This window comes from Prunus persica, chromosome G3, assembly GCF_000346465.2.
Source record: "Prunus persica cultivar Lovell chromosome G3, Prunus_persica_NCBIv2, whole genome shotgun sequence".
In the NCBI taxonomy this organism is placed as follows: domain Eukaryota; kingdom Viridiplantae; phylum Streptophyta; class Magnoliopsida; order Rosales; family Rosaceae; genus Prunus; species Prunus persica.
This window is the reverse complement of record NC_034011.1, coordinates 12,509,456-12,531,981: the sequence shown is the minus strand read 5'-3', so window position 1 is coordinate 12,531,981 and position 22,526 is coordinate 12,509,456. Positions and strand designations below refer to the sequence as shown.

The following is a 22,526-nucleotide window of genomic DNA, read 5'->3' as shown; positions in this document are numbered from 1 at the left end:
TTATTCACGCACTTTACGCTCTACGTAAAATTATTTTATTTATTATTTTTTTCGCAATTGTATACTAAGGGAAAGGGCCTCATTTAGTTTATCACCTAGAGCCACTCAAAAGTTAGGGCTGACACTATTCTCGGCTGTCCGGTTCACGGCGTGAACTACAATGATGTTGGAGTGGTGACGACAATTGGTATGGATGGGTAGCCAAAGTCAATAGCTCAGCGATGACGGCACTGAGCTTGGTAGCTTAGTGGGTTCAGATAGCTTGGGAAATGCGGGTATCCTAAGATATCTAGGTGGATTGGATGGTGCTTAACAACACACTTAAGAAATGCGAGCATTAAAAGAACTTTCTTGTCGACATAAAAACGGATGGAATGAAGTGGGAACTGCCCAGGAATCCCAAAATGATTTTTGGGATTTTTTGCGATGGTTATCGATAGTTACTCCTACTCCTAAGAAAGAATTTAAAGATACATGATAAAAGATAAAGGGTTTTTGATCGATGAGGATTTTTTATTGGGGACTAGACCCTTGAAACATTGTTGGGAGTCCTCTATTTATAGGCTAAGTTTTTATTTGGCCAAACTAGATTTTCGATTGTGACTCTGGCAAATGTCCAATCAATGTTGTGACTTTCTCTGCACGTTATTGTCTGTGATTGGCCAAAATGGACGGTTGAAAAGATAAACCTCGACCATGACCAAAGAACGCCACTCCATTGTTTGGTGAGATGATCTTCCTTCGGTCGCTTTTCCAATCAGTGACCAGTTTAGTGCGTGGGCTTGGGCCTCCCTCCACCTTTCCTTCTGAGAGCCCATTTTTCTCTTAGGCGGAATGGATGTAAAAACTGGGTCTAAACAGCTGCCTCCCTCACTCTCACTGACAAAATTTGGAAAATGCATAAACTACATGAGGGGATTTCAGAAAAGATGATTCTTATGCATGGGCAGAGGAGGACCTATTAAGGCGCAAGAAGGTACAACTGTACCTTTTTTCGCCCGGAAAAACTATTGTAGGTGCTTTAAATTGCCCATTTTCTCAATTGGTGTACAGATTACCTTATTTCCATTTTCAACATTTAAGTAAATAAGGAAAAACTTTGTCCTTTTACTTTAATTTATTTTTGCATTACTCCATTTACTTAAGTTTACAATGTAAATAAGGAAGCATTCCCCATTTGGATTCAAATAAAAATACTAGAAAATCAAATTCCCACAAAATCAAAATATGAAAAATAAGTTCTAGTGCAAAATACGATTTAGGCTAAAAATGATGGCTCATTAAGTCAATATATACTTCATACTAAAATCCTATAATCAAATTTTCTTATTTGATGTGTAAGGAATAAAAGCCGCCAAAAATTATCTTGAGAAAATAATTTTCAGAAAAACAATTTTTCATACTTAGTCAATATTGCACCTCCGCTAAAAAACTTCTAAATCCACCATTGTACATAGGTATTGTTGGTACTTATGTTGGACTGTCAGAGTTTTATTGATGAACCCTATGGCCCATCGACGGCTATAATTTGGGGAAATTGTTGGCTAGACATGTAAGATATTCTTCAAGATGGTATGTCTGTGTCGATAAGTACGTACATTCATTTTCAATGACAATGTCACATGCAATGCAAGAAGAGAACGCTGAGATTTTTTCAACCACAAAAGGGCTTAAAAGCCAATATGTGACATATATGTATAAGCTAAAATATAATAGCATTTTTTATCAAAAATAAAAATAAAAATTCTAATAGCAATTGGTAAATTGAACGGCTGGTCTTTCAGTTTAGGTCCATGTGGTTCAAGATTCATTATAACCAATAACTAGGGTTGGTTTTGTTTTTTGAAAATTGACAAGCTTGTTAGTAGTACTAAAAAGGACATAGACGTGTTGATTGATGGTCCTAGTAGACGTGGACATACATGTTCCAATGGGTCCTCAAAATAGCAATAATTGCTGGTGATATTATATGTTGGAAATAAGATTCTGGCCTTCTCTTTCAATTGGTCGTTTTCAAAGAGGTCCCCAATTGTCACACCCTAAAACAATCCAAACCTAGCCGTGACCTTGACCCATCCTTTAATAATTCCATCCAAATTGGATATATATCTTCTCTCAACTTTGGTTTATTTTGAGAAATTAGGACGCTAGCTCTATTCATGCTCTATTTTTCTTTTTCCTTCAGAAATACATAATTATGTCTTTTAGGTAATAGGAATTACAATACATTAATTAATGGATTTTAAGCTTAAGCCATTAGGAAAAAGGCAACAATTGTACCAATTAATATCTTTTCTGACGTGTCAACGTGGCTTAGTCTAGTGATAAAGGTCTAGACTTGCAGATGCATGTTTGCTAGTTGTCACATATAATACCAATGGATGCGTCAATACAACACAACATGTATTCAACAACGATCGATGAGCATTGTGATTATGTAGGAAGGAAAAGAATTTACTTTCTTTAATTCTATATTATCAAAAGAAATAACCAATAGATGGATTATAGAATCTCCAACCAATTTAATTTCAAAGTTTTGTTACAGGCAGCAGTAAAAGCCATGAGCTACAAAGGAAAAACAACATTGCAATTGGCAAATCAACTTAAAAGTACGTAAGTTGAGTTAAATGATTTGATATGCTGTATCATAATGAAAACTCACTAAAGGGTAAGAGCACGATGAAAGTCTGGTTCAATGTGCTTCCTTATCGATGTGATGAAGAACTGAGATTAGTACATGAAATTAAAATGCACACTGTTGAACGATAACTGAGATTTTCAACACAAATATGGTGATGTTATACATTAATATCCATGAAAGCTAACCAATAATAAAAATGAAAATTATTCAAAACCCCAACAAGAATAAAAAGGCAGTCTCTAAATCTATTAATGAAAAGAGCCTACGAAATTCCCTGAGAGAAGCTAAATATAGCAGCAACATTACCCCAATTATACATTACAGAAAGCACAACTACGGAAAAAATTATATCAAGAGAATAGAGAAATATAAGATATATAGTTGGCCTTATAATCTAAATAGCAGCTAAATTTACTATTAAACAAATGTGTTAACCCATTGACCACATTATCTTCCATCTAGCCAGTTGACAGATTTGGTTTCCAAGCGTGACAACAGGGCATACAACATACAAATATTGTCCTTAGAACAGCTGATAGAAATACACAGATATAAATGTTAAGATTTCAGAGGAATGGACTCTTGACTCACAACTAAGAACATCGATATTATTCCCAACTTAATCACTTGTTTAGCAAGTGTGGGGTTTTATACAAAAGGTCTTGATATTATTAGGAGTGGAACCATTTATCATATGAGACTTTCTATTTTGTTAAGTTTCCGATGTGGGACTTGTGTATTATTCAACAATCCTCTTCACGTGGGACCACTTTTTTTGTGGACCACATTTGCAACAAATTCCACATCTGTTTTTGTCTTTTTTCCCTTTTCTCCATTTTGGGTTTGTTTAATTTTGGTTCAATTTGGGGGTTTTTGTTTGGTTTGAGTTTGTTTGATTTTGGTTTAATTGGGCCCAGTGAACAGATCCGCTCTGATACCATGTAAAGATTTTAGAGGGACGGACTTGTGGCCCACAACTAGCAACATCGATATTGTCCCCAACTTAACCACCAGGTGTGAGGTTTTATACAAAAGGTCTTGATTTTATTAGGAGTAGAGCCATTCATTATATGGAACATGCTATTTGTTAAGTTTCCGATTGGGACTCGTGTATTCTTCAACAATAAACACAATTGCTTATGTACAAATTTTGCATCCCAATTTTCTCCATGAGATCCATAATCTACGAAACCATACCATTTTCTTAAGCAGGGACAGTTAGAAAACAATAGGAAATAAAATACCAAAAGCAAATCAATACAACTAAGAAAAATGCAGAAGAAAAAAAGAAAAGAAACAATATCAAAACTAAGAAATATTCAATACCTCTGTTTCTCTCCCTTGATTCTTCTTTATATCCCACTAGTTAAAACCAAGAAATAAAAATTAAGGGGTTCTTTGGCCCAAAATAATGGGTGGATTTTTAGTCAACTGTTTGAGTCCAAAATAAAAATTAAGGGGTTCTTTGGCCCAATTGGGCATTGGGTTGTTCAAATTAACAAAATTAAATACCCGGAATTATGACCCAAAGTCATTTTAGCCCATTTTATCTGACGACTTTCAAGAAAAGACCGTTGATTATTTTTCAAACAGGTCTTTACCATGTTAAAGGAGAGATGCTCATGCTCCAAGTCCAAGCTAAAATCCAGAGTTTGACTTCGACAACTGGAAAACGTCAAGTGGCAAAGGGAGAAGGAGTAGCAACCGCATTAAATGCAATTTGAACCATCAATCTTAACCAACTTGTCAAAGATAGTTACGCTCGAACAATTCTCAGAAGGCCCAACCGTATAAATAAGAGAGATGGAGAATAATAAGTCTCCTCCTCCAAATCTAGAATAAGAAATGAAGAGAGAGAGAGAGAGAGAGAGTATCCTCCAAATGAAAGAGAGCAGCCGAGAGAAGAAAAAAAATGCTCCTATGTTTTTCATATTCAATTGTCCTTCTTAGAACACTTCCTCTCTACATTTATGTTCAGTGTTTCAGTGTAGGTTGAGATGCAAATTCCAACACCACCTACATTATCTAGATAGATTTTCTTTCTATTTTGTGCAGCATATAAGTTCTCATGATGCACTCTTAGATTATGTGATTCTAGCTAGCCATGGGATACTGCATTATGTCCAAATAGTACTTGCATCATCGAATGCTCATGGGCTTCTATAGTCTCTTTGAAATTTACAAGGAGAGCACATATATGATGGTAGCTACTGTTGACTTTTGTATTATATTTTAGGTAATTTCTTATACTATTAGGTTTTCTAGTATAGTCCTGTGTGTGATAGTAGAATTAAGTTTGTAATCTTACGTATATATATTCCTCTTTGTGAGATGAATAAAACACAACAACATTAAATCAAATAGTATTCTTCTTCTTGGCACTATAGTCAAGTTCAGAAAATAAGGGAAAACTCTAAAGCGAATTATCCTCGACGCCACCGCACGAACCCAACGTTGCAGCATCCGCAGCATCGACCTGAAAAAGCCACCTCCGCTGCGAATCACCCAGCACCGCCGTATTGCCCAATCAACTCGCCTCCTTGGCGCAGAACCCAGCCGCTCCGTATCACCTCCTATTTTAATTCTTGTTGAAACTCTTAGTTTCTTGTAATGGCCAAGGACGACGAAAATCTGCTACCACTTGTAATCCTGGTGGTACATCATCATCATCATTTCAAATTGGCACTTACACGAGACCTCATCTTCGTGTCTTCCTCACTGGGTTGAGAATGCGCAATACATTTTCTACCTCTACATTTTGGAGCTTTTGAAGCCAAGCCAATTTTTAAATATATATTTATGATACTTCCAAAAAAATAGAAAAAAAAAAACATAAAGTTAATAAATTAGTATGGGAAACCTTAAAACTTGGGAGCACTTGAAATTGATACCATCTTCTGAGGTTTTGTTGTCTTCAAGGGTGACAAAAAAAGTTGTTCAAAACGCATTGTCCAACTGACCACATGCTTCTTCACATAAAATAAACATAAAATAAAATAAACAAATAAACATAGTCATTACCAAATATAATAAACCACATGCTTCTTCACCTCAAATATAGCAATGGAATAAAGACATCTGACAAAGTATTTAAAAACTGACGCCAAATGGATTTTGATACGTTTACACAATGTATTAATACTTTTGGAAAACAGAATTTAAAAAAATGTTATCCAACTGACCCATACATATGATTTTACGTATTTAACTTAAACAAAGGAAGACTTTGTGCTCAAGATTCACACTTAATCTAGCCTAACCCTATCTTCAATGTTTTTTTTATCTAACACAAGAGCCAAACATTACAACAATTATATTCCTTGCACTTTTTAAAGGATGAAGCCAACCATATTAGACACGAATCTTTGCATTTCTCAATGCCGAGATTTTGGTCCTCGCTTCCTCACACTTTTCATACAGTAGGGATGTTAATCCACCAATCATTTTGAGCATATTTGAAGCAGTTTCACAGGCTTGTGGTAGCCGTACAATTTGGTTTTGTACTTTAGTCCCCATCTAGGCAAGGTGTTGTGAAATTATTGTAAGCGCACAATCCGCACAAGTAAAATATAGAAATTGTTGATGCTCAAAATGGCCCGGCCAATATTGAGTGCAACTTAGTGATTAGATGTGCTGAGTCTTCAGCAGAGAAGAAGGCTGAAGCCCTTGGTGAAATGGGTTGGTGAGAGACCTGTAGAAGGTAAAAAGAGGAGAAGCAATCGTTAAGCTTCAGACACCGGTGTGGTGCCGGTCGAAGGCTCTCCGATGCCTGAGTCAGTTACAAGTAGTAATTCTGGCAGAGTAACAGTAAAAGTGGGAGAGTAGTTCCTCGTTTTACCTGGGTACTGTTCCCTATTTATAGGGAAGTGAAAGTGGGAGCTTTGCACAAAGTTCCAATGTGGGACTTTGTGCAAGCCGTTGTGGTGACGACACGTGTCCTGGAGATTAGGTTTGGCAGTTGAGAGCTTCGGCAGGTGTCTGGCACCTCGGAAGTGTGTCTTCCTTCGGCATGGGAGAAGGCGTGGCTGCCTTGGTGCTAGTCGCTTTGATGCTGGGTCTGCTCGGTTCATTATGGTGTAAACAGTAGTCCCCTAAGTTCGCGGTCGAGAAGTAACTTCTGGGTTGGGAACTTGTGAGTTTTTGTAATTGTAACCGAGCATTCCAGCTTCATTGGGAGCCGCAGGGCACTCCCTAGTCCCCCAAGTTGGCAAGCTAGGAGTTGCGTCAACACATGGTAGCTGGGTACCTGGGTACTTGGGCATGTTGCAGATAGGATGGGAGCTGGGTCCCTAGGGGAGCCAGACCTTCGGGGGAGCCGGGTACTTTGAAAATTTTGGAGACTCCAATTCTTTCATGGCTCCTGCCGTTCGGCAAGGGTCTAGCTCCTTTTTTTTTTTTTTTTTTTTTTTTTTTTTTTTTTTTTGGGAATGGCCGGGCCATTTGGAATTTTTGGACCCTCCACAAAATCTCCATGGCCCTTGCCGTTCGGTAAGGGTCTAGCCAAAATTTTTTTTTTTGTTTTTTTTTTTGTTTTTTGTTTTTTGTTTTTTTTTTTTTGTTTTTTGTTTTTTTTTGTTTTTTAAAGCTTGGGAGCTAGGCCTTGAAAATGTTGAACTCTCCACAAAATCTCCATGGCCCTTGCCGTTCGGCAAGGGTCTAGCCACACACATATACACAATTTAATTTTTTGTCACGGCCGGGCCATGTGGATAGAGATTGAAGGCTTGGCTTGGATTGGGCTTTCGGCAAGTATGAAGGGCTTGAGATGGGCTTCGGCATGTAAGAAGGCTAGGGTTTAAAATGAGGGGTGCGAGTCTTCCTTCAAATAAGACCTACCGTTCGGCAAGGTCTATTTGGAAAAAGGGGGGACATCAGCCAGATTTCTGAAGGGCAAAGCAGCGGCAGGTTCTAGAAGGGCAGTCGGGTGAGCACAAAAAATTTCTGAACAGCTCTTGCCGTTCGGCAGGGGCTCCTTGGTTGCTTGGTTTGGGCATAATTTTTGAGTCGTCCTCGTCTTCAGCAGGCAAGGGTCTTCGTGGCTGGAATTAGAAATCGACTTTGGACAGGAGGCCGAGCCTTGGGCTTCGGCAAGGACTCGGGCGAGGCAAGTCGACTTCGGCAGTTTGTGTGAGCAGTTTGTGTGGGCTGGGTCCTTCGGCAGTTTTTCTTCGGCAGCTGGGCAGCTGGGCAGCTGGAGTAAGTTTTGGTTTTGTTGGGAAAATCCGAGTGGCTAGCCCTTGCCGTTCGGCAGGTCTTGGCCACGGTTTTTCTTTGTTGTTGATCAAGGCTTTGGGCAAAGCATCGGGGTGTTGCTTCGGCAGCTGGGCTGTCCTTCGACAGGGAGTGCTGTCCGAGGGGCTGGGCGTTGCAGCTTTGCTTCGGCAGTGGGCGCGGCAGCTGATTCGGCAGGCGTGGTGCTGTGCCAATCGGCAGGGTCTGGCCGAGGTGTGGTTGAGGTGCTGCGGAGATCGAAGTGGAGCTGCGACTGATCTTGCCGTTCGGACGAAGGGGCTGGGCTGTTGTTTCGGCAGGCGCAGCGAGGCTGTGCTGTCCGAGGTAGTGTGTTGGCTGTGTTCACGCTTCGGCAAGGGTGATTGGGCCTAGCTGGACGAGTGGTCTTCACGAGCTGGGCCGAAAAATAGCTGGGTGTGGAGAGTAGTTTGGCCGAAAATAGCTGGGCCAAAAAATAGCTGGGTGTTTGTGCTGTCGCTTAGCCTCGCGAGCTAAACAGTCCATTCGGCAGGTGAGTCCATTTGTTGCTGCCAGGGTCTTGCCATTCGGCGAGCCCAGCTATATGATCTTTTGAAATGAGACTTGGGTGCCTTGATAAAATTTGGGTCTTGGCCTTGGACAATTTTGGGCCCTAGCCTTGTACTAAGATTGGGCTTATGAAGTAGGCTAGCACACTTGGAATTTTGAGGGCCTCCATTTTGTTTTTGCACGGGCCTTGCCGTTCGGCAAGGCCCCTATTTCCCTAAATTTTTTTTTTTTGTTTTTTTGGTTTATTGTGTAGTTTGAAAATTGAATTTCAAATTGTGTGTAGGTACAAGGGATTTAGGAGGGAATATGAAAGGGTGCTAGGGTTTGCTCGTGAAACGAGGCGTGGTACCCTTAGTTGGCTATTTAATAGGAACTTGGGTGGTGAAGGCATCACACTTGGCTTGAGTTGAGAAAAATTGTGAGAATTTGAGGAGGAGGAGAAGAGATTTCCGGCGAAGGTTTTGTGGTGGTGCTTGTGGCGGAGGTGATTTCCGGCGACTTGTACGTGGTGGTACGAACAAGGTTAGACCTTATTTCGCTTGAACTTTTGAATTGAAATGTCTTGTTTTGCATGAACATGTTGAAGGTTAGGAAGAACACGTTGAACATGAGCATGAACATGATGAACATGTTGAACATATGTATGAACATGTAGAATTCTTGCCTGGCATGAAGATTTGGCAAATTTCTGTTGTTGTGGTTCGATCCTCTCTGCATGTGCATTTAGTTCCTTTTTCTTGTTTTTCCATACTTGTAGATGTCTGAAAGTTCTAATAGGGAAAGTCTTGACCCCCCTGCCTTTGGCGGGGATGATACTGAGAGTGAAGAGCCCAGCCAGTATATATGTTCTGAAGAGGAGAGTTCAGAGACAGAGGGTCTGGTAGAAGGCACTATAGAAAGTAGGATGATAGGGCCTGGGGGTGAGAGGGTTGAGCCATCAGTAGACTCTGGGTCAGTCGGCTGCATATAGGGAGATGCAGAGAAATTATATAGAGTTAGAGGCTATAGCAAATCGGGTTCTAGCCTTGCCTCAAACGCAAGAAGTGGGTTTGAGCAACCAGGCATCACCATCAGGGTCTGTGGGTATAGCCGTGGCTTCAGCATCAGAGGGATTAGACATCTGGGTTGGTGTCCCGTTGCCGAGGCGGAATACACTTACAGAGGCGAAATTGGCCCAGCTACGAACAGATTTTTGTGTGCCAGCCTATGTGGGCCTGAGGTTACCCACTGAGGCCGATGTAGTCAGATATCCCTCGGATGGCTCCGTGATGATTTTTACAGATATGTATCGGCACGGCTTCAGACTGCCGTTTCATCCGTGGGTTCAGATGATGTTGGCCAAGTTGGGGTATGCACCGGGGCAGTATAATCCCAACTTTTGGATTCTTCTTCATGGGGTGTATATTGCCTGGTGGTTGGCTGGGTTAGGGGAGCCAACGTTTGAGCAATTCATGTACTTGTACTCCATTTCGAAGCAGCAGGGGAATTTTGGCTGGGTACAGGCGAATTGCCGAAAGGCGAAGGAGAGAGGCTATTTTATTGGACACAAGCCCACTACGCAAAAGTCCTGGAGGAACAGGTGGTGCATGGCCTACGGGGACTGGGAGAGTCCTCCAGGGAAGAGCGTTGTCCAGCACATTCCTACCCACTTCCAGTCTATAGGTCCTTGGCCCCATCCCTTAAGATTGTCCAATGCCTGATTGTGTTGTCTTGGCTCCTATTTTCAGTTCTGTATTTTTTTTTGTGCCAGTGTAAATGGCTAAGTAGTTTCTAACTCTTGATGCAGGTTCAGTGAAGTGGGGCCCTATCTCCAAGGAGCAAGAAGACGAGGTTGAGTGGGTGAGGGCGCAGCTATCAGAGACTGAGCGTGAGTGCGGGAACCTAGTCACGCAGAAGAATTTGTTTGAGTCTGGACTGCTGCAAGGAAGTAAGTACCTGGGTTATCTTTTTGTTGTGTGTTGAACCTTTGCGAGTTTGAGTAATAGAATTGCTTTGTTTGTTTTGACAGTGGCTGGCATCATAAGGGGGAGCACGAAGGTGGCCGTAGACATTGATGAGGCCGAGATGCAGAAGCGGCTGAGGGAGTCTCGTGCCAAGAAAGCTGAGAAGAGTGCTGGAAAACGACCCAGGGATGATGATGAAGGTCGGGTCGCGGACGTGCTGGGGAAAAGGAAAGCCTTGGAGGAGGCGCATCAGCGTGTGATGGGGTCAGGGCCGAGACTTCCGCCTTTTGATCTGCAGGCACCGCCGAAGCTACCCTTCGGCATGGAGGACGTGTTCGCTGAAGGGGTAGAGAAGGTAGACTTCGGCAGGCTACGCCAGCAGAAGAAGGAGGTCAACCTGGCTATGCACCGGCAGGAGGTGCCTTTAGTGAACGTCTTCCTGGAAGGCGTGAAGAGCGACCCTGAGGCTCTGGCGAGGACTCCAGCTTCTTCCTTCATTGACTGGGCCCAAAAGACGATCCTCACCTCTGCCTATGTAAGTGTTTAGGCCCCTTTTTGAATGTATTTGTGTTGGAATATTTATGTGTGGATTGACTAGTATGGTTTTTGTTTTCCAGGCCTTTGGCGAGATGTACGTCAGCATGGCCAAGGCTGACAAGGAGATCCAGAGGCTGAAGAGGCGGGATGAACAAGCCAAGAGCAAAGTGGCGGAGGCGCAGGAGGCCATCCGAGAGAAGAACGCCTTGCTGGTGCAAAAGGCGGCCCTGGCCAATGAGGTGGATGAGCTGAAGAGGTCGAAGGCCGAGGAGGTGGCTGCTGCCCGAGTCGAGGCGATTGAGTCCTTCTGATCCTCGGAGAAGCTGAAGAGCTATATCATGGACCGACTGGTTGATGAGCAGCTTCGCTGGGAAGATAGGTTGGTTAGGTTCAACCCCTCGGTGGAGATTAACTTTGACACCAGTGGCGAGCCTCCTGCACAGACCCCTCCTGCTGACGCTAGCGCCCCGACACCAGAGGCTGAGCCGGCTACTGAGGATGCCCCTTCGACCGAGTCCTGAAGGCGTTGCCTTCGTGATGTGTTATAGCTATTTTGTACTCTAGTGATTGTGTTGGAACACTTGTTTGTTTTGTTTATTTTGGTTATGTATGAACATTTGTCCTTGCCTGGAGCAAGGCTGTTTTTATTTATGATATGAACTTAGCTTGATATCAATTGTGTGAAAAATGATAACAATGTGAGTTCATGAGAATGAGCCTGAGTCAGGCATTTCATTTAAATAGGTGCCGAAAGGCAGAAGGTACAAGTGGTCTAGGGTCTAGATACCTTGCTTCTACCTTACAGTAAAGAATCAAGACCAAAGTATTGTCCTAGGGTCTAGATATGTTTACTTGTAATAATACTTGAGGTGGTCAGCATTCCACGGGTGAGGCAGCGTCTTGCCTGTGGAATCACGAAGCTGATAAGTGCCGGGGCGGCAGATTTTGATAATCTCGTAAGGACCTTCCCATGTAGGGCCGAGGGTACCTTCGTTAGGATTTTTGGTAGCCAAGGAAACCTTGCGCATGACCCAGTCCCCCATTTTGAAAGCACGGGGCTTGACTCGGGAGTCATAGTATTTGGCGATGCGTTGCTTGTACGCGGCATTGCGCATGCTCGATTGGTCCCGGAGTTCCTCAATGAAGTCGAGGTTGAGGGCCAACTGCTCGTCATTGGCCGTGGCATCGTAAGTGGAGGTTCGGTATGTGGGCTGGCCAATCTCTACCGGAGCCACGGCCTCGGTTCCCAATGATAGGGAGAACGGCGTTTCACCCGTGGATGTGCGGAAGGTGGTGCGGTAAGACCAGAGTACTTCTGGGAGTAGTTCTGGCCAGCAGCCCTTGGCTTTATCAAGTTTTGTCTTGAGGGTCTTCTTGATGATTTTGTTCACGGCTTCGACCTGGCCATTGGACTGAGGATGGGCTGGGGAGGCGAAACACAGACGAATCTTGAGGTTGGAACAAAATTGTTTGAATTTGGCGTTGTCAAATTGCCGGCCATTGTCGGTGACAATGGAGTTGGGGATGCCGAAGCGACATACAATGTTTTGCCACACAAAGGATTCGATGCGAGCCGCAGTGATGGTGGCCAAGGCCTCGGCCTCAGCCCACTTGGTGAAGTAGTCCACGGCCACAACTGCATACTTGACTTGGCCCTTGCCCTCTGGCATCGGTCCAATGAGATCCAGTCCCCATTGGGCAAATGGCCAAGGGCTGACCATGGCAGTCAACGGTTCAGCCGGGAGTTGTGGGATGTTGGCAAATCGCTGACACTTGTCGCATTTCTGGGTGAAGGCCTGGGCGTCAGTGTGGAGTGAAGGCCAGAAGTATCCTTGGCGGATTGCCTTATGGGCTAGCGAGCGTGCGCCCGAGTGGTTGCCGCAGATGCCTTCATGGATTTCTCGGAGGACATAGTGACCCTCCTCTGGAGTCAGGCATCGAAGGTAAGGAAGGCTGAAACCACGCTTGTATAAGGAGCCGTTAATGATCAAGTAACGGGCGGAGCGATGGCGAACGAGTCGTGCTTCTGCCGGATTAGCCGGTAGTGTTTGGTTCTGTAAGAACTGGAGGATGGGGTCCATCCATGTAGGGCTGTGATCAATAGTGCAGATGAGTGGGGCTTGTGTGCTGGGCTGGGCCAAAAACTCGATGTGGATGTGGCGACCCATTCCTTGCTCCAGGGCTGATGCCAACCTGGCTAGTGCATCGGCATGGCTATTCTCGGAGCGCGGCACTTGCTTGATAGAGTGGGCTTGGAAGGTTGCCAGCAAGTGCCGAGTGTGCTGGAGGTAGGCCGTCATAGAGGCATCCTTAGCCGTGAAGTCCTGGTTGACCTGGTGGACCACGAGTTGTGAATCGCTAAATATCTGAATTTGCCTGGCATCCATCTCTTTGGCTAATCGAAGACCAGCTAAGAGTGCTTCGTATTCGGCCTCATTGTTGGAGGCTTGGAATTTGAAGCGAAGGGCGTACTCGAGGGCAACCTTGTCTGGGGAGATGAGAACGAGGCCGGCCCCACAGCCCTGGGCATTAGAAGAGCCGTCTACGAATAAGGTCCACAGGGGCTGGGTTAGGTCGAGATTGCCTTCGGTGGGGTTTTGGTCCTAACTGGGAGGGAGATTGGGTTCTGTTGTGGGCTGGATAGCTGCCGAAGCCTGAGGCTCCGTGAATTCGGATAAGAAGTCAGCAACGGCCTGTCCCCTCATGGCCGGGCGGGGTTTGTAATGAAGATCAAACTCGCCCAGTTCAATGGCCCATTTGACCAGCAGTAGAGGCCGCGGTCCGTAATGAAAGAGGTGTGGGCCTGATCTTGGGGGTGCATGAAGATCTGGTTGTAACCTGAATAAGCATCCATAAAGCTAAGGAGGGCGTGGCCGGCTGTGGCGTCGACTAGCTGGTCAATGCGGGGTAGCGGGAAGCTGTCCTTTGGGTAGGCCCGATTAAGGTTGGTGTAGTCGACACACATGCGCCAGCCCTTTCTTGGCTTGCGGACCATCACGACATTAGCCAGCCATGTAGGATAGTCAACCTCCCTGATGAATCCGATGCTACTCAATCGTTCCACCTCCGCCCTCATGGCCTCATAGCGCTCGGGATCATAAGCGCGACGCTTCTGTCGGACTGGTCTGACGGCAGGATTGACGCTAAGCCAATGGGATATGATGTCTGGTGATATACCAGGCATATCATTGTAGGACCATGCGAAGACTTCGGAGTTGAGGCGGAGGAAGGAGACCAAGTCAGAGCGAAGCTCTGGCGAGATGGAGGTGCCGATCCGGACTTGTCGATTCGGGATATCGTCATGGAGGGTAACCAGCTCCAGGTCCTCCATAGGTTCAGCCTGTGGTGCGATGGACTCCTCCCTTGGGTCTTCAGGTGGTTCTGTGCCAGCTTGAGGAGGGGCGGGAGCCTTGGTTATTGCTAGGGCTTGACGGCTGAAGCATAGCAGCTTCGGGCTCCGAGTTGGTCGCCGCGCACCGTGCCTGGGCCATTAGGAGTGGGAAACTTCAACAACAGCATATGCGTGGAAATAAAAGCCTTCATTTGGGCCAAGGCTGGGCGGCCGAGGATGACGTTGTAGGCTGTGGGGCAATCGGCGATAAGGAAGGGGGTGGTGATCGTCGTCCGCTGGGGTGCGGCCCCAATTGAGATGGGGAGATGAATGCTGCCGATGGGCTGGACCACATCACCCGAGAAGCTCACAAGGGGTGTGATGCTTCGGTCGAGTAGGTGAGGCGGGACCTGGAGTTCATTGAAGCACTCGGCAAACATCACACTGACCGAGCTGCCAGTGTCTACCAGGATACGCCCAACGTCGAAGTTAGAAATGTCAGCCCGGATAATGAGTGGATCGTCATGGGGGAGGATAACACCACGCTCCTCCTCCTCGCAGAAGGTAATGGGGGCCCAGCCAGTCCTGTGGGTCTTTGGCAATCGTCCCTGCTCGGTGGTGAAGACCTGGTGCGCATAGGTGGAGCGGACATAATGTTTGATGGAATTGTTGGAGGTGCCAGCCAGGGTAGGACCTCCGCTGATGGTGGAGATCATGTTGATTTGTCGTTGGTGAGGGTTAGGCGGGGCTGGTATGTTGCGCACATAGTTGTCCAGCTTACCCTCCCTGATGAGCCCTTCAATTATGTTGCGCAACGCAACACAAGACTCGGTGTCATGGCCGCTGAATTGATGAAAGCGGCAGAAGACCCCCGTGTTTGGCATTGGCTTGTTGGATGGTCTCTGGGGGGGTGGCTTGGGGATGATGGGGGCTTCACGCACCAGGACGTTCTCATAGGTGGTGTTGAGGGTGGTAAATACCTCGAACCTGGGCCTGGGTGTGAATGGAAGTGGGGCCCGATCAGCAGGCCTAGGAGGGTTGCCTCCGCTAGAGTGGTGGTGGTTGCCATGTCTGCCACGTTTGTTATTACCGAAGGGATGCTGGTAGCTATCCTTCCGCTTATGTTGCTGGTTGTCCTGAGTACTCGGGGCAGGGGTAGAATGCTGAGGTGGGGCTGGGGCGGGTGCTGAAGCAGGTGGAGGATCAGCGAAAGCGTTGCGCATCAGGTTAGCTGGGCCACGCTTGGTATTGAAGTATTCGGCCTTAGCATGGACTGCTTCCTGCTTCATCAGCTCTGCATATGTGTTCCAACTGTTGCTATGGACCAGGTAGCGGAAGTTGGACTCGCGGAGGCCGCTCTTAAAAGCGCCGAAGGCAGCGCGATCGTCAGTGTCTGGGCAACGGGAGTATTCATGACTGAAGCGGGCTGCATATTCCCGAAGGGGTTCGTCCTCAGCCTGCCTAAGCATATACAAGTTGTCGGCAGAGTATAGGCGATCAGTCTGGATCATAAAATGGTCCAGGAACGTCTGCTTGAGACTATCGAAGGAGTTGATGGTGCGGGGGTGGAGCCTGTAGAACCAATTCAGGGCCGCGCCGCTGAGGGTGGAAGGGAAAAAGAGGCACATGCCTTCATCAGTGAGGCCTTTGCACCCAAGGGCAGACTGGAAGGAGTGGATGTGGGTGAGAGGGTCCTCCGTGCCAGTGTAGAAAGCGATGCGGAGGGGCTGGATATCTTTCTCCTGGTGGTAGTGGAGGATGCGTTCGGTAAAGGGCCCTGGTCGTGGTTTTGCCCAGAGGGGTTGATGGCTGCGTTGTTGTTCGCTTTCCAGGCGTCGGACCTTTTCGAAGAGAAGCCTCATGGCCGGGTCGGCATGAGGAAGAGTTTCAGGCGTCAAAGGCCTAGGGGCGGGGCAGACAGGGACTGGGGATTGTTCCTAATTTTCCAGCGCCCCGGTGTGGTAATTTGGCTGGGTCTCTGAATTATAAAAGTCCCAAGTATCCGAGTCCCCGACACCTTCCTCGTCGGGTATGCGGACGGGGGCTGGCGAGAGGCCCAGGTGTGTCACCCGTGGGTCTTCGAGGTTGACAGGGATAGGGATCGGCCTTGGTTGACGGTCCGAGAGGCGATCCCTGCAATCTTGGTAGATCCTGACTGGTTCATGAGGCCGGTCCCTCGGTGGGGGAACGCAAATGGGTCGTGACTGGGTTATCTCCGGATGAAGGTGGTCTTTACCTTTGCGGAGCCTAGCCTGGGCTGAGGCACTGTGGCTGGAATGTACTGGCTGGTTCGGCTGAGTAAGCCCAACGTTCTGGGTGAGGTCGTGCTGGGCATCCTGGGTGTGAGTCCTTTCCCAGTTCCGCTTTAAAACACGATAGTCATGTTCTAGCTCAACGTTCCTGCATTGAAGGTGCTCGTATTTTTCCGACATTTTAGTGACACTGTCGCGGAGGCGCTCCATTTCTGCCTGGAGAGTGGCATCTTCCGAAGATTTCCTTCTAGAAGTACTATCGCGGGGGGTATGATGCTGGGTATCGCGGCTATCCTCGGTCGGCATAGCAGAATGTGGGGTGAAGAAGAGGCGACGGGGCCTGAGGGGTGAAGGAGCCAGCTGGGCTGATAGAGAAAGAGGGGATTCAAGTGTCAGTTTCCCACAGACGGCGCCAAACTGTTGATGCTCAAAATGGCCCGGCCAATATTGAGTGCAACTTAGTGATTAGATGTGCTGAGTCTTCAGCAGAGAAGAAGGCTGAAGCCCTTGGTGAAATGGGTTGGTGAGAGACCTGTAGAAGGTAAAAAGAGGAGAAGCAATCGTTAAGCTTCGGACACCGGTGTGGTGCCGGCCGAAGGCTCTCCGATGCCTGAGTCAGTTACAAGTAGTAATTCTGGCAGAGTAACAGTAAAAGTGGGAGAGTAGTTCCTCGTTTTACCTGGGTACTGTTCCCTATTTATAGGGAAGTGAAAGTGGGAGCTTTGCACAAAGTTCCAATGTGGGACTTTGTGCAAGCCGTTGTGGTGACGACACGTGTCCTGGAGATTAAGTTTGGCAGCTGAGAGCTTCGGCAGGTGTCTGGCACCTCGGAAGTGTGTCTTCCTTCGGCATGGGAGAAGGCATGGCTGCCTTGGTGCTAGTCGCTTTGATGCTGGGTCTGCTCGGTTCATTATGGTGTAAACAGAAATAAGTATAGTGTTGTTCTCACGAAGACTGTAATTTCCTATTAACTACCAATTATGATTAATTCAAAAATTTATTTGAACAGTTGATTAAGAAGATTGATAGATTTAAGTAAACTAAAACAATTATTCCTAGCAAATTCTGGAAAAATATGAGAAACGTAGCTTGATCTCTAAGCTTTCCAAGCATATATCACAAGCCACTAGGAAAAATTGGAAAGGTGTTCAAATTTTTAATCTTCCACAGCAGTGCAGTTCTGACGGGATTTCAACCTAGGCTGTCTTGACTTGCATGTCTAGAGCATTTGGCTTAGTAGAAAATTATGAAACTTTGACACAATGATCTTCAATGTCTTAGCTTTGTTCTCCAATTGTCCTTGCCCTAAAATTCATTTGAAAAGTCAATTTTCAGTCGAAATCCTTCCAAGAGCACAGAATAGCTGAAAATAAGGAAAGTACGGTAATAATGCTCTTTTTAATTAACTTTCACACAAAAACCAAATATAAGAGGTATAAAAATATAGGAAAAAATGCACTTGTCAAACTATCTAAAACCTATTTTTTCCTAGTCCTCGAGCAAAATAAGAAATTAAAACAGAAACAAAACAAAACAAAAACTAACTAAACTACTTTCGCAGGTAAACTCGATGGCACTTAACATGTGCCACAAGCCGTTAAACCTCTAGGTGTCCCAGTAGGAGGTGTTGTGTCTTCTGTCATGATACCCACAAACATTTTACTACAAAATAAAGTCGTTAAAGACACCACTCAAAACACACCAAATGACTCCTCCCACCATATTATGATGTTGACCAAGTTTTGGGCTCAATCCGATATCGATTGGCCAATAAAATCGGGCAATTTAAGTTTGTAGGAAGTTAGTTTCGTAAATGGAGTGGTTGGTGTGCTGCATTGTTTTAGCAATTGGATTCCACTCAAAACTCACCAAATGACCCCTCCCACCACATTATGATGTTGACCAAGTTTTGGGCTCAATCTGATATCGATTGAAACAAGAAATCAGACAATTCACGTTCGTACGAAGTTCGTGCATCAAATGGAGTTGTTGGAGTATTGCATACTTTTAGTGATTGGATTTCACTTAAAACTCACCAAATGACTCCTCCCACCATATTATGATGTTGACCAAGTTTTAGGCTCAATCTGACATCGACTGGTCAATGAAATTGGGCAATTCAAGTTCAGACGATGTTCGTTCTATAATAGACAACGTGTGTTGCATAGTTTTAGAGATTGAATTTCATTCAAAACTCACCAAACGAATCCTCGCACCATATTATGATGTTGACCAAGTTTTGGGCTCAATCCGATATCGATTGGCTAATAAGACTGGATAATTCAAGTTTGTACGAAGTGCGTTATGTAAATGGAGTGGTTGGGGTATTGCATAGTTTTAGCCATTGGATTTCACTCAAAAATCACCAAATGGCTTCTGCCCGTATATTATGATGTTGACTAGGTTTTGGGCCCAATCCGATATCGATTGGCCAATGAAATTGGACAATTCAAGTTCGTATGAAGTTTGTTCCTTAAATGGAGTGGTTGGGGTATTGCATAGTATTAGCCATTGAATTTCACTCAAAACACACCAAATGACTCCTCCCGCCATATTCTGATGTTGACCAAGTTTTGGGCTCAATCCGATATCGATGGCCAATGAAATTGGACAATTCAAGTTCGTACGAAGTTTGTTCCGTAAATGGAGTGGTTGGTGTGTTGCATTGTTTTAGCGATTGGATTTCACTCAAAACTCACCGAATGACTCCTCCCACCATATTATGATGTTGACAAAGTTTTGGGCTCAATCCGATATTGATTGAACCAAGAAATCGGAAAATTCAAGTTCGTACAAAGTTCGTGCATCAAATACAGTTGTTGGTGTACTGCGTTGTTTTAGAGATTGGATTTCACTCAAAACTCACCAAATGACTCCTGCAACAATATTATGATGTAGACCAAGTTTTGGGCTCAATCCGATATCGATTGGCCAATGAAATTGGACAATTCAAGTTCTTACGAAGTTCATTCTATAATGGAGTGGTTGGTGTATTGCATAGTTTTAGCCTTTGGATTTCACTCAAAACTCACCAAATGCCTCCTCCCACCATATTATGATGTTGACCAAGTTTTGGGCTCAATCCGATATCGATTGGCCAATGAAATTGGACAATTCAAGTTCGTACGAAGTTCATTCCGTAAATGGAGTGGTTGGTGTATTGCCAAGTTTTAGCAATTGGATTTCACTCAAAACTCATCAAATGACTCCTCCCACGATATTATGATGTTGACCAAGTTTTGGGCTCAATCTGATATCGATTGAACCAAGAAATCAGACAATTCAAGTTCGTGCGAAGTTCGTTCATCAAATGGAGTGGTTAGTGTATTGCATAGTTTTAGCAATTGGATTTCACTCAAAACTCACCAAATGATTCCTCCCACCATATTATGATGTTGATCAAGTTTTGGGCTCAATCCGATGTCGATTGAACCAAGAAATTGGACAATTCATGTTCGTACGAAGTTCGTTCATCAAATGGAGTTGTCTGTGTATTGCATTGTTTTAGAGATTGGATTTCACTGAAAACTCACCAAATGACTCCTCCCACCATATTACGATGTTGACCAAGTTTTGGGCTCAATCCGATATCAATTGACCAATGAAATTGGACAATTCAAGTTCGTCCAAAATTCGTTCCGTAAATAGAGTGGTTGGGGTATTGCATAGTTTTAGTGATTGGATTTCACTCAAAACTCACCAAATGACTCCTCCCACCATATTATGTTGTTAACCAAGTTTTGGGCTTAAACCGATCTCGATTGGCCAATGAAATTGGACAATTCAAGTTCGTACGAAGCTATTTCCGTAAATGGAGTCGTTGTTGAATTCCATAGTTTTAGCCATTGGATTTCACTGAAAACTCACCAAATGACTTCTCCCACCATATTATGATGTTGACTAAGTTTTAGACTCAATCCAATATCGATTGGCCAATGAAATTGGACAATTCAAGTTCATACAAAGTTTGTTCCGTAAATGGAGTGGTTGGGGTGTTGCATAGTTTTAGCAATTGAATTTCACTCAAAACACACCAAATGACTCCTCCCACCATTTTATGTTGTTGACCAAGTTTAATCCGATATCGATTGGCCAATGAAATTGGACAATTAAAGTTCGTACGAAGTTTTTTCCGTAAATGGAGTTGTGGTTGAATTGCATAGTTTTTGCCATTGGATTTCACTCAAGACTCACCAAATGACTCCTCCCACCATATTCTGATGTTGACCAAGTTTTGGTCTCAATCCGATATCGATTGTACCAAGAAATCAAAACATTCAAGTTCGTACGAAGTTCGTTCATCAAATGGAGTGGTTGGTGTATTGCATAGTTTTAGCAATTGGATTTCACTCAAAACTCACCAAATGACTCCTCCCATTGTACTATGATGTGGAGCAAGTTTTGGGCTCAATCCGATATCGATTGGCCAAAGAAATTGGAAAATTCAAGTTCGTACGAAGTTCGTTCTGTAAATGTCATGGTTGGTGCATTGCATAGTTTTAGCGATTGGATTTCAATCAAAACTCACCAAATGACACCTCCCACCATATTACGATGTTGACCAAGTTTTGGGCTCAATCCTATATCGATTGGCCAATGAAATTGGAAAATTCAAGTTCGTATGAAGTTCGTTCTGTAAATAGAGTGGTTGGTGTATTGCATAATTTTAGCCACTGGATTTCATTCACAACTCACCAAATGACTCCTCCCACCATATTATGATGTTAACCAAGTTTTAGGCTCAATCCGATACATATTGGCCAATGAAATTGGACAATTCAAGTTCGTACGAAGTTCGTTCAAGAATGGAGTGTTTGGTGTATTGCATAGTTTTAGCGATTGGATTTCACTCAAAACTCACTAAATGAATCCTCCCACCATAATTTGATGTTGACCAATTTTTGGGCTCAATCCGATATCGATTGGCCAATGAAATTGGACAATTCAAGTTCGTACGAAGTTCGTTCCGTAAATGGAATGGTTGGTGTATTGCATAGTTTTAGCCCTTAGATTTCAATCAAAACTCACTATACGACTCCTCCCACCATATTATGATGTTGACCAAGTTTTTGGATCCATCTGATATCGATTGGGCAACGAAATTGGACAATTCAAGTTCGTACGAAGTTTGTTCCATAATGGAGTGGTTGGTTTATTGCATAGTTTAAGACCTTGGATTTGACTCAAAACTCACCAAATGATTTCTCCCACCATATTATGATGACCAAGTTTTGGGCTCAATCCGATATCCATTGGCCAATGAAATTGGACAATTCAAGATCGTACGAAGTTCGTTACTCAAATGGAGTGGTTGGTGTATTGCATGGTTTTGGGGATTGGATTTCACTCAAAACTCACCAAATGACCCCGACCACCATATTATGATGTTGACCAAGTTTTGGGCTCTATCCGATATTGATTGGCCAATGAAATTGGACAATTCAAGTTTGTGCGAAGTTCGTTACGCAAATGTAGTGGTTGGTGTATTGAAAAGTTTTAGGTACTGGATTTCACTCAAAACTCACCAAATGACTCCTCCCACCATATTATGATGTTGACGAAGTTTTGGGCTCAATCCGATATCGATTGGACAATTCAACTACGTACGAAGTTCGTTATGTAAATGGAGTGGTTGGTGTATTGCTTGGTTTTAGCGATCGAATTTCACTCAAAACTCACCAATTGACTACGACCACCATATGATGATGTTGACCAAGTTTTGGGCTCCATCCGATAACGATTGGCCAATGAAATTGGACAATTCAAGATCGTGCGAAGTTCATTACTCAAATGGAGCGGTTGGTGTATCGCATGGTTTTGGGGATTGAATTTCACCCAAAACTCACCAAATGACCCCGACCACCATATTTTGATGTTGACCAAATTTTGGGCTCTATCCGATATCGATTGGCCAATGAAATTGGACAATTCAACTTTGTACGAAGTTCATTCTGTAAATAGAGTGGTTGGTGTATTGCATGGTTTTAGCAATGGGATTTTGACAGAAAACTCACCCAATGACTCCTCCCACCATATTATGATGTTGACCTAGTTTTGGGCTC

At 44.5% G+C, this 22,526-nt stretch overlaps 3 protein-coding genes across 3 annotated transcripts; 1 reads left to right on the top strand and 2 right to left on the bottom strand.

Moving 5' to 3' along the window:
- LOC109948029 lies at window positions 9,622-11,402 on the top strand. Its single transcript, XM_020559926.1, has 3 exons — window positions 9,622-10,879; window positions 10,962-11,153; window positions 11,244-11,402. The coding sequence occupies exons 1-3, from the start codon at window positions 10,466-10,468 to the stop codon at window positions 11,400-11,402; spliced, it is 765 nt and encodes a 254-aa protein (XP_020415515.1). The 5' UTR covers window positions 9,622-10,465.
- LOC109948028 lies at window positions 11,730-14,212 on the bottom strand. The gene is made up of 2 exons (XM_020559925.1): window positions 13,622-14,212; window positions 11,730-13,403 (listed from the first exon to the last, which is right to left on the bottom strand). Exons 1-2 carry the CDS (start codon window positions 14,210-14,212, stop codon window positions 11,730-11,732), a joined length of 2,265 nt encoding a protein of 754 aa, XP_020415514.1.
- LOC109948027 lies at window positions 14,302-16,074 on the bottom strand. The gene has a single exon (XM_020559924.1). It carries the CDS (start codon window positions 16,072-16,074, stop codon window positions 14,302-14,304), a length of 1,773 nt encoding a protein of 590 aa, XP_020415513.1.